The 11,853-nt window shown below is 32.7% G+C and overlaps 1 protein-coding gene across 2 annotated transcripts in view; it reads right to left on the bottom strand.

The window, feature by feature from the left end:
- Positions 1 to 346: 346 nt before the first annotated feature.
- The window catches only part of LOC134848279 (uncharacterized), a 65,048-nt gene continuing 53,541 nt past the window's right edge, over positions 347 to 11,853 (bottom strand). For both annotated transcript variants that reach the window (XM_063865670.1, XM_063865671.1), the window contains exon 3: positions 347 to 1,457. In XM_063865670.1, the coding sequence (XP_063721740.1) occupies positions 853 to 1,457 (605 nt within the window). In that variant the 3' untranslated portion in view covers positions 347 to 852. The remainder of the gene's footprint in view (positions 1,458 to 11,853) is intronic.

Below are 11,853 nucleotides of genomic sequence, written 5' to 3'. Positions count from 1 at the left end.
CCATTGAATCCAAAAAACATTATATCAATTCAAGTTGATTTTGCTTCAATTTTCAAGAGTGCCGATGTGATAAGTGCCAAACATTTTTGGTTTAGGGTTCTACTTAGCTCATTTTCAATTTTCTGATAAAATTAAATAGGGTTTACTTCTATGATAACAAACGCACAAACCCATTGAAATTGTTTTGCTGATTTGAGGCTTAATTGGTTGCTTACAAAATTGTATGGTGTCTTTTGTTACGAGTAATTTTTCTTGCGATGTCTCGCGGTGCCATTCCAAAAATACTTATATCATTTGAACTTTTTTGCTTTTTTCGCCTTTGTTTTGAACAAATTGTTTAGCTGTTGTGCCCGTTATATACGATAAGATGGTTTTGAAAATAACTTCAGGCACTCTTGAGCATTTTTTTTTGTTTTCGGTCGGCACTCTTGTAATTCGGCATTTTTACTCTAAACCTTTTTGCTTAATGACTATCTTAGTGGAGATTAAAAGGAGTTTTAGGAGGTTATAATAGGTTTATATTCTTGCACCTGCTTTAACGCTTAGTATTACAAGATGTGATTGCCGTCGTTATTGATGGATAAAGGTAGTTTTGAGGGAGGTGCGGTTTGATCAGCTCTTCAAAATTGGAGAGGAATGAAAGTAAAACAATATACAATTAAAAACATAAAACCCGTAAACATCTGTGTTCTTTTTATCTTTTATGAAAGTCTCTTTCATGCTGTCATCATCTGCCGTAGATACGCCGAAATTGAAGCATAAAACAATTATGGTCTCGAAATCCATTAAAAAATTGTAATATTGACAAAATTGATCTCCAAAAAGGTCGGATTGGGTTATCCGTTGTTGTCATTATACCGACGATTGTCTGTACCCGTTATTCGGCGGAGAATCGGGTTGCAAGCTGATGTTATTCGGGTCACAGTGCGAACCCGACTTCGACTTCGCCCGGTGACTCGTTCGTCTAGCTATCAAGTCGACAGCCTCGTTTAGCAGTGGCTCTCGTATCGGGCGAGTAATCATTGCAAAAATACAAGGATTCACAACCGAGTATAAGAGAATGCTAAGGTTGCATACGGCGTATACTTTGAAAATAAAAGGGTTTTTGATACTGAATTGGTCGAAGGAGTCGGTGTCAATTGCTTGCCATAACGAAGGTATCATAAGAGGTGCCCATAGCAACGCAAAAGCAGCAGTCGAGATCATCAGAAGCGTTGATATTCGTTTGTTTATTGCCACCCGGTAGGCGGGAAGGGGAATTCGGTTTGTGAGGAGACTTTTTGCGATCATAGGGTACAGTATAACCATAGCAGATAGAGGAACCAGGTAGAACATTATGACGAAGATGAAAGCCGAGACTGTTCGGTTCAACCCCAAAAGTGTGAGGTCGCACGTTTTGGCCTCGGTGTCGAAGTTAGTACCGAGAAACAGCAGTGATGTGTAGATCAACGAGGTTCCTGTAACAAGCAGGAATACAAATTACTATGCAAATTAAAAGCACTATCCGGTGATTGGTTTTTAATAAGAACTTTTTGCACCATACTAGCAAAACCAGCATACGAGCTATTCACATTTACCTATTTGGTGACTTTACATAATTCGAGGCTATCATTCAAAGTTTTTCCTACTTTTTTTGTATATATTTTGTTCAACCAGCCTTGATTTATTCTACAGGCGCCTTGGGCGAGCGGCAATGTAGACAAATTTTCAGGTGGGTGGCACAAATCAAAAATTACAATTATTGGTCTATTTGTTAAATTGCAATTATTTGAACAAAAACTGCCGAAAACTGTCAAGTGGACAGTTTTTTTTATTGCTTAGGCGGACCTAGGTAAATGATTTTTTTCTAATATATAAATAAAAAAGTCAACAAGTACTACAAAAAATTGAAATTTAATAATGGCTATTAAAGGAAACTAAATCCAATATATTGAGCTGTTTTTCAAAATCAATAAATGCCTCCAGCACCAAAAAATGAAAAAGTGAAGTTGAAACTACAAAATAAACTGGTGAAGTTTTGGGATAGCTCATGAAACAAATTTGGCCGGCCTAAAATTTCAAATATTTGCATTGTTTTTCAGAATCAACTTCTCTCGCGAAAAATCGATTACAATTTTGGACAGAGTCAACCAATGCACCAAAATCTAATTCTAAGAGTTTCATGGAGAAATTGAAATGATCTTGTACTGAAATTTCTGAATTACATTTTTATTTTAAAAATACAAAAAAACTTGGTTTTACCCCAAACGCTGACTGTCACAAAACTGGGAATTTTTTGTTCATTTTTCAAAAACAAATTGAACAAGACTGCTCGTATCAAGGCGAAGCCCTGAATGTTCCGACTGCCTTTTAAGGTTTATGGAGCAGCAGTAAATACATAAAAATTTAAATGAAATAAAACAAAATGAAAATTTTTTTTTCTAAAAATTGAAAATTTTTATGAAAGTCATCACCCCACACGCCATATAAAGTACAAAAAGATAGACTTCGTTCCTTGTAACAAATCAATTATGGCAAATAAGCTTCGTTCAACCAATTTGGAACGATTTATAAGACGGATTAAATCTCCGCTTACGCGTTAATAGCGCGAATTATATCGCGCGTTAATTGTCCCAAATTGGTCAAAATGGCCAAAATGGCAATCTTTAAACCCTCATAACTTTGCGAAAAATGATCACAGGAAAAATATCTTTTCAAATTTAAGCTCAGGATAACAATGGCTTTCGAATGATATTAAAAAAATTCCGTCAAAAATGGCTAGTTAAAAAGTCGAAATTTGTCTGAAGAAAAAAAAAACCCACCCCGAGCACAAATATTCCGTTACTTTCGTATCGAAAGTCGGAACAACAAGACTGCTCGTATCAGGACGAAGCCTTGAATAGTCCGACTGCCTTTTAAGGCTTACGGAGCAGCAGTTATAACATAAAAAAAATTAAATGAAATAAAATAAAATGAAAAATTTTTTTCAGAAATTTGAATTTTTTTTTTAAAATCATCACCCCACACGCCATATACAGTATAAAAAGATAGATTTCGTTCCTTTTAACAAATCAATTATGGCAAATAAGCTTCGTTCAACCAATTTGGAACGATTTATAAGACGGATTAAATCTCCGCCTACGCGTTAATAGCGCGAATTATATCGCGCGTTAATTGTCCCAAATTGGTCAAAATGGCAACCTTTAAACCCTCATAACTTTACAAAAAATGATCACAGGTGAAATATCTGGAGAAATTAATTTTTAAAGATGTTACAAAATAGGGACTTTTTATCAGTAACTTTTCTTACAAGAAAGTTTTAAAATGGGAAATTTTTAAATTAAAAAGTTTCATTTTTTTTCATTTTTATAGTTAAGATTTTCTTAAAACGAGTAAAATTTATTCGCTGAACTACAATGGCGGAAAACTTTATGCCAAACACTTGTATTGCTACATGAGTTTATCGTGAAACACAGGAACTATACAGTGTAAGTTTTTTACCACAACTTTTTTTATTATAATTATTAACCACTAATTATGTATAACTAAAAGATAAAACTCAATTTTTTTGGACATTTTTGTTTGAAATGCATACATTATTACCACAATCTAAAAATTTTTACATGCATCAATATAAAAAAAAATTCAAAATTGTTTTTTTTTACTGTGTAGAAACTGATTCAAAAATTTGCTGGCAATCTTATTGAATTTTTTGAAAAAAGTGATATTTTAGAAAAGGAGAGTTATTTAATAGCGGAAGTTTGTTGTTGTAATTGTTTGGTCTCACGCCAATTTAGTAGAGGAGTTTGTTTGTTTCGATTGACATCAGAAAAGAAAGCAGAAGTGTTCTCAGTTTCTTTTGTAGTGATACAGATTTCGCAATTTATCTTTTCCTTGCCCCTCGTTACACTTTGTTTGAATTAAGTCTGGCGATTCACAATTAAATTTCAATTTCGTCATTATTGTTTTTTGGTGCGCTTGTAATAGAAGTTAATCTAGCCTTAAAACGTTTTATTTTCGGGTTGCTTGAGAAATTTCACAATAACTGGTCTAATAGGACTGCTGGTTTTACATTTCACACGTGACGCACTTCAAAATTGTTCCAATTTCTATTGAGGCAGCTTATTGTTTTTTTTTTATTCCTTGCACGACTCAATTTTTAACTCTTAAAGATTGACTTTTTCAGCCTATATAGTTTTGCCTATGATTAACTTACCAAATACTATTCGGGAGCAGTTAAAAGGCAGTCGGAAAATTCACGGCTTTGCCTTGATACGAGCCGTCTTGTCTTGTTATGGATTCAAATATGATTGCTTCATGTTTTTTTAGTTCATCGTATAATTTTGTTTCTGAAAATGTTTTGTAGCGCTATTGAAGAGTTATTATATTCTTGTAAACTAGCATCTTAATAACATACATAATTTTACAGTTTTCCTTTCGTGAGATCTAAAAAAAATTAAGTAACAATTAAGTTCAATAGAAAGAATCATTTTATTTTTCTAGCTTCTTTCATGGAAAAAGACAGATTTTTTTTTGCTCCGGGTATTTTCAGACAAAACTTAAAATTTCAAATGTTAATTGAACTTGAAATCAATTAGCCTTATTACTGACTTTTTTTGTTCCAAATGGCCAATTTGACCCCTTTGAGATGATTAAAATGCGATACATTTGTCGTAGGAGTAGGATAAATAATTTTTTTATAATCTTTTTCGTTTTTTGCCCTCTGAGTATTGTGCCAATTTTGAAGAAAAAGTAAGCTAACGATGTACTCCAGAAAAAAGTAAGTACATCGGTTACTAAATGCATTTCTGGGGTTGAAAAACTAACACACATCATTGCTTTGCTATTTTATCTAAGCTGGGGCCATTAATGAGGTTTTTTGAAAAAGCTGATTAGAGATAAAAGAGCGCTTTTAAAAGAAAACGAGTCATTTTTCATTAATTAAGCCCCTTTCCTGCAGCCTAATCACATTACCTACACTTTTTGATAATTTAGTTCAAAAAAATTTTCTTCTTTGGTATTAACTTTTTCAAATCAGAGCTCGATTGGAAAAAAAACTGAAGAAGTATACGTGTTGACATGTACACTTAATGCTACAACGTCAACTCGCTGAAGCTAAATAAATTCAAAAAAGGGTAGAAAAGTTAAAATGATTTCCTATGAGTTTATATGAGAGTAGGAGTCAAAATAAAGTCAATGTCGAATTTGGTGAACACGTTTTCAGCCCTGATATCTTCAAAATGCAATCTTAAAGAGCATCAAATTTCTTTTTTGTTTCAAATTGTTTTCTTTAAAAGTTTGTCCAGATTAAACCCTCCAAATTTTACGGTAGACTCTAAGATATTTAGAGTCATTGAGAAAAAAAACAATTCGTTGAAATATCAATTCATTTGATGAAATTTTCCTGGAGCTATTAAAAGAGCCCTAAACAACTTTTACTGCAAATATTCAATCCTCTTTTCCAAATTGGTCTACATGTACTGCTAAATATCTGTTTCTTCTTTTTCCTCTGATCAAAGTGGGAAGAAGAAGCTGCAGTGTTGATCAAAATGGCCATGAAGCTTCTGAAATAGGACTGAGATGTCTAGTCAGGATATGAAATTTGAACAAAGAAGGAAACAGGAAATGTCACAATGTGATGATTTAACCCCAGAGCGGGACAAAGCCGAGGTATAGTCTCAAAATAAAAGCAGTAAACACAATGAATCTTTTCAGATCATTTTTTTTGTTGAGGGGGAGAACGTATACTGATGTCCTAAAAGTATGTAACCTAATTAAGATATAGTCCAAAAATTTATCTAAAAATCCGTCAGCTAAAATTTTGATCTCAAAATTGGTCATGTTTTGTCTTTTTTGTTCCGAGATCCTCTTTGTAAACCATAAAAATCACTGAAGAGTGAACTTAAATAATTGGTGATTTTAACTAAGTGTTCACAAAGGCACTTTGAATTTCTTAAGAAAAGAAAAAAAACGGCTGATTTACTGACGGCCTTTTGTAGATCGATTTTCTGACTGCACATTATTTAGGAAGTTTACTTGGAGGACCCCAGTAAAAGTTCTCCACCTCAATCAATTTGGGGAGGAAACCGTTTACTAAGATTTTTTTCGAGTAAAACAGAATTCAGAATGTGGCGAGCGTCTTACATATGCGGTTGTTTTAGAGGTGATTGTTCCCATTTTTCTTCTTATACAAAGCTCATTCAAGTTATGTGAGAGCTAGCAATATTTCCCGAAGCTTTATGCCTATTCCGCCCAAAATATTATAACACCGCATCATTTACGAAGTGAATGGCTGTTCAAAGTGTATTCTGTAGTCGTATGTAAATTAACTTTCAAATGACTGAGCATTGTTCATAGTTTGAGTATTATGATTTCGGGCAGAAACAGTATAGGCTAAAAGACCCCAGTTTTGAAGTATGAAAAATGCCGAAACTGATAAAGCGTTTCAGAAGTGCCTTAGGGGTAAAAAAAGAGTTTTCGAATTTTTTCAGCTTTTTTCAAACTTCTTATGAAATAACATTCAGTGTAGAGGCAATATTATGATAGGTGTTGACGCATACCTGAAATTTTTTTTGTTTTGATTTATTCGAACATGAATCATATGAAGTAAGAACTTCCGTCTTGGTTCTGTTTTGGTGAAATTAATTTGTGCGTTGGCCTTTTCGTAAGTTTTACTGGGCCGTTCAAGAGTGCCGACAAGCCACAAGACTTCTCGTATCAGGGCGAAGCCCTGAATGTTCCGATTGCCTCTAAGGTCTATGGAGCAGTAACAACATGAAAAAATTAAATGTAATGAATATAAATAAAATTTCTTTTTTTTTTTCAAATTTGAGATTTTTTCGGAAATCCATCCCCACGCGCCATATAAAGTACAAAACGATAGATTTTGCTGGTGGCGTCCCTCATGTTGGAGGGATCGAATGCTTGAAAATTAATTTGGCTTGTTTTCAGCCAATCAGAATTGAGTATTCAAAAATCTCAGGGAAATCGCGAAAATCTCAAATTAATCCAGGCTATTAGTGTTAATATAGACCAATTAGAGAATAAGCAAATGGATTTTCAAATACTGCCGGATCGAAGGCAGATTGGAGCAATTTTAATATTTCAAGAATACCGATATACGAAAAATAGAAAAACAAAAAGTATAATATCTGCACGAATTGTACTGCTTCATACATTTTCTGTTAATATTGATCCGATTTTGTGAGAGAGGCAATTAGCCAATGGGAACGCTTAACAAACTTGATTGATTGAGAATTTCCAGCATTCAATCCCTCCAGCATGAGAATCTTCCCAAATGTTGATTGTCACAAATTGGCCAAAATGGCAATCTTTAACCCCCCCCCCCATCATTTCACGAAAAATGATCACAGGTGAAATATCTTTTCAAATCTAAGTTCAGGACAACAATACCTCATGAACAATATTTTTAAAAGTTTACCAAAAATGGCTAGTTAGAAATTTGAAACTTGTCTGAAGAAAAAATCTACCCCATGCCAAATATTTTGTTACTTTCGTAACGAAAGTTGGAACGAAATTATGCACAAAATCTGCCGTTTTTGTTGAAGGAATTAAGCCTTTTTTGAACTTATTAAAAGAATCAATTTCGGGTTTGCTGAATTTTTAGATCAAAAATTGTCAAGCTTTTTTATTAATTGCTGTAGTAAAATATGTTGCAAAAATGTAGAACGCAAACTTAGAGAAGTTTCGTCGGTAATAATTGATCATAATATATATTTATAGAGACACAAATTGGACAATGTGATCGGTTATAGCAAGATTAGACTTAAATTCTTTTTAATTAGATAATAATTGATTTTTTTCATAATAAAACTTCCCTTTTAGGCCACTTTTCTTTCATTATCATCAATGTTCTTCTCAATATAAATCCATAAAAAACATTTTTTTTTAAATTCAAAATAATTGATTGTTGAGTGTTTTTTCTGGCTGTTTTTTGTTACATTTTTGCTTACCTCCCTCCCTCGCCCCACCACTACACTCAGTTATTACCTATTATATAAAGTTATTTTGGTTAAGTTTTTTTTCTGTTAGTCTAAGTCGCTGCTCTTAGTCAGACATCGTCTTTGTATCTAATATTTGACACTGAGTTTAAATTTGAATTATTTTACCAACTATGTATAAAAAAACAAAAGCTAAAAAGGAAAAGACTGCTCGTATCGATGCGAAGCCCTGAATGTTCCGACTGCCTTTTAAGGTCTATGGAGCAGTAGTAACATCAAAAATTAAATATAAAATTTATAAAGATTTTTTTTTTAATTTGAAATTTTTCGTGCAAATCATCCCCCCACATGCGTTATAGAGAACAACGTGATAGGTTTCGCTTCTAGTAACAAACCAATTATAGCAAACGAACTTACTTCAACCGATTTAGAACGATTTCTAAGACGGATTTAATCTCCGCCTACGCGTTAACCGCGCAAAATATACTGCGCGTTAATTGTCCCAAAATGGCCAAAATGACAATCTTTAAACCCACATAATTTCACGAAAAATGATCACACATTAAATAATTTTTTAAATTTAGGCTCAATTTAACAATACCTTTCGAATGATTTTTTAAAAATTTCTGTCAAAAATGGCGAGTTAAAAAGTCTAAATTTGTCTGAAGAAAAAAAAAACCAACCGACACAAATATTCCGCTACTTTCGTTACGAAAGTCGGAACAATAACTGGAAGAAGCTTTTGAAGAGCTTAACTTTTCATCGATTAGGCTATCCAGGAGAGGAAAAAAACTTGGGCAACTTTTCTTATATAATGTATCAGCCAGTGGGCTGGAAACAAACAAAAACAATTCTTATAATTACCGGTATTGTAAATAGGCAAAAATACTGCTTGTAGACTCTCGAAAAGCTGAAATGTTACATTTTATGGTTCTTCCCATGTATCAAATAATTTTGATTGAAGTAATGAATAACCTGTACAGCCCATTAACAAGCTATCTTTATTAGCTTTGGTTGAAAACTATAAAGGCAAAATTGAAATTTGTTTCGCTCCTGGTACGTAGACCATATTTTTCTCTAAAAAAAAGAAATAAGCAAATGTTATTTTTTGACCTCTCTTCAGTGTTTAGATAATTGAACAGTTTAAAAAGTAACGCTCAAACCCGAAGAACAGATTGTTTCCTTATAAAAGATTTTTGATGAAATCATGCTAGGCAGATTTCGTTTTGTAATTTCACACTCTCAGAAACGTATAATCGTATATTAGAAAATTATAATTCATTACCGAAATCACATAAATTATGTAAAACTGAAGCACCTATTGTTTAAAGAAGAACCATTTTGCCCTCCAAACAATGCCCTCCTAAAAACTAAAAACAAGCTAAATATTCATTAAATATACAATAGATATAGAAGGATTGATAGTAAATTTGTTAGAAACAAACATCCCAAGATCTTTACAAAATTTTGGAATTTAGACTGAAATGTGAAAAACAAAGTAAACATTTTAAACAACAACCACCGAATTTTATATTTACCGGTGATCTTTGAAAAGTTTTGTTTGAATTCATTTTTTGCTTTTTAGAGGAGCATTTAAATTTATTGCTGGGTTATTTCTCGGAGTTGCCGATCGTAGTTTCATGAGCATCTAGCACCTGTTAGATTTGACAATTATATTTAAAAATTTATTAAGATTTCAAAAAATTGATTCTGAAACTGATCCTTGAGGCACTCCCTGAGCCAAATTATTGAAAAGATGACAGTTTTTTGTCGGTTTGAGCAAACTGAAAACGTTTTCAAAGTATGAAAACTATGAAAACAACTTCTGTAGCGGTAATTCTGCAACTCTGCCGGTAGTATATCCTGATTGACGATATCAAACACTCTTTTGAGAACAGAATGTTAGGCCGAATAGTTTTCTATCATACTCAATTCAAATGTACTCATTGGAATCAATTAAAGTATCCTCATATTTTTTGTTCTAATCTAATCTATTTTGTGTTTAAATTTTTTTGTTTTCCGTTAAAATTGAAAGTTCAATTGAAAATTACTCCACCAGAAGCACAGTAAAGAACTTGAAGTAAAAAATAGATAAAAAAGTCTCAACAAAAAATATCTTTTTTTTTGCACAATTAAAAACTCTCTCTTGTTTTGATTTTTCTTGCAAAATTATTTGAAAGCTTGAATAAGTCTTCAAGCTGTCTTTTTTGAATATTACTGTTCAAATACTTTCTTGTTTTATTCAAGATTGAATTTTTTGCAGGTTTGCAGCCTTTGATTATTGCATTTAAATTAAACATTTGTATATTTCAGCAAGGTTTTACCCATTTTTGTACCCAAAGTTGTTCCCATTTTTTGATGGTTTTATCACATTTTTCAGAGCAGGTTTTGTAAAATCCGTATCCAAAAAGTAATTTTTTGTGGATTTTCCCAAAGAGTACAAAACGATTAAGAATTTGAATTTCGAATGTGTGAAATTGTGAAATGCAGATGATTTATTTTTCCATAACAACACCGCGACGTAGTTAGTTTTAAAATTTTGACAAAGTATTTCGGATCCTCAGGGTCTTTCTCCTACTGTGAGAAGCAACATAACCTGATATATGGAAACGAAAATGGATATTCTGTATCTGTCTTGAATTTCCAATTATATGACAATTATTTTATTGGAAATGGGGCAACATGTGTTTTGTAACTACTCAAAATCCGTGCATCGAAACTGTTCATCAAGTCAATATATGATCTTAAATTTTGCTCGGAACTGAAAAAGTCGTTATTCGAATTACCAAAAAAATCGATTTCAGTTCATTTAAATGTATAAAAAACTCTTTAAAATTTTCAAAGCGTTTTATTATATGACGGATGTGAATACGATACAGAAAAACTAGCCATTTTATATTTGCGGGGGTTTATAGACAACAGAATTTTTAACCTTGATGTATTATCTCTCTTGAACAGTTTTTAATTTTGGCACTCAATATACTTTCGGAATCTTGTTCTAAATCAATTATCGAAATCTTTTTTTTTAATCAAGATTGTCTGGAGACAAAAACCACCCCCAGCCCAAACAAAAAAAATGAATTGTAAGTAAATTAATCATTGCAGCTCGCTGATTAAAAAAATACCGTATGCAAAACATAATCGATGAGTTAAAATGCTTCAAAGAGAGAATGTGACCAGCAAACTTCAGAAAGACCCAACTGAAACAACAAAACAAAAACTTTTGTCAATGTTTCGTTATTCTACTTATAAGTTTAGACCAGCCTAATAAATGATTGCCAGAAATGATGAGCGTAACAGTCGGTCCATTGTTTTAACTATGGCTTAGTGTCTCGAAAACAGAATTGTTTTGGATTTCATTTATTGGTAGTCCAATAACTTTTGTAAGGCTGAACATTTCGTTTTTCAGCACAGTACTTTGTAGCCAAAAGGAACACAGTAAGCATGCAAATCGAGTTTTTTGAATTGAGGCATACAGAACTGAGTCAACGATTTGAATATCAAACCAAACTTGAAGTATCAGCGAGATCTGATTGTCGTACTCCTTTTTGTTCCGACTTTCGATACGAAAGTAACGGAATATTTGTGCTCGGGGTGGGTTTTTTTTTTCTTCAGACAAATTTCGACTTTTTAACTAGCCATTTTTGACGGAATTTTTTTATATCATTCAAAAGGTATTGTTGTCCTGAGCTCAAATTTGAAAAGATATTTCACCTGTGATCATTTTTCGTAAAGTTATGAGGGTTTAAAGATTGCCATTTTGGCCATTTTGACCAATTTGGGACAATTAACGCGCGATATAATTCGCGCTATTAACGCGTAAGCGGAGATTAATCCGTCTTATAAATCGTTCCAAATTGGTTGAACGAAGCTTATTTGCCATAATTGATTTGTTACAAGGAACGAAATCTCT

Source organism: Symsagittifera roscoffensis, chromosome 6 (assembly GCF_963678635.1).
Source record: "Symsagittifera roscoffensis chromosome 6, txSymRosc1.1, whole genome shotgun sequence".
NCBI lineage: Eukaryota > Metazoa > Xenacoelomorpha > Acoela > Convolutidae > Symsagittifera > Symsagittifera roscoffensis.
The sequence above is the reverse complement of the archived record's forward strand: the minus strand, read 5'-3'. Positions and strand labels throughout refer to the sequence as shown.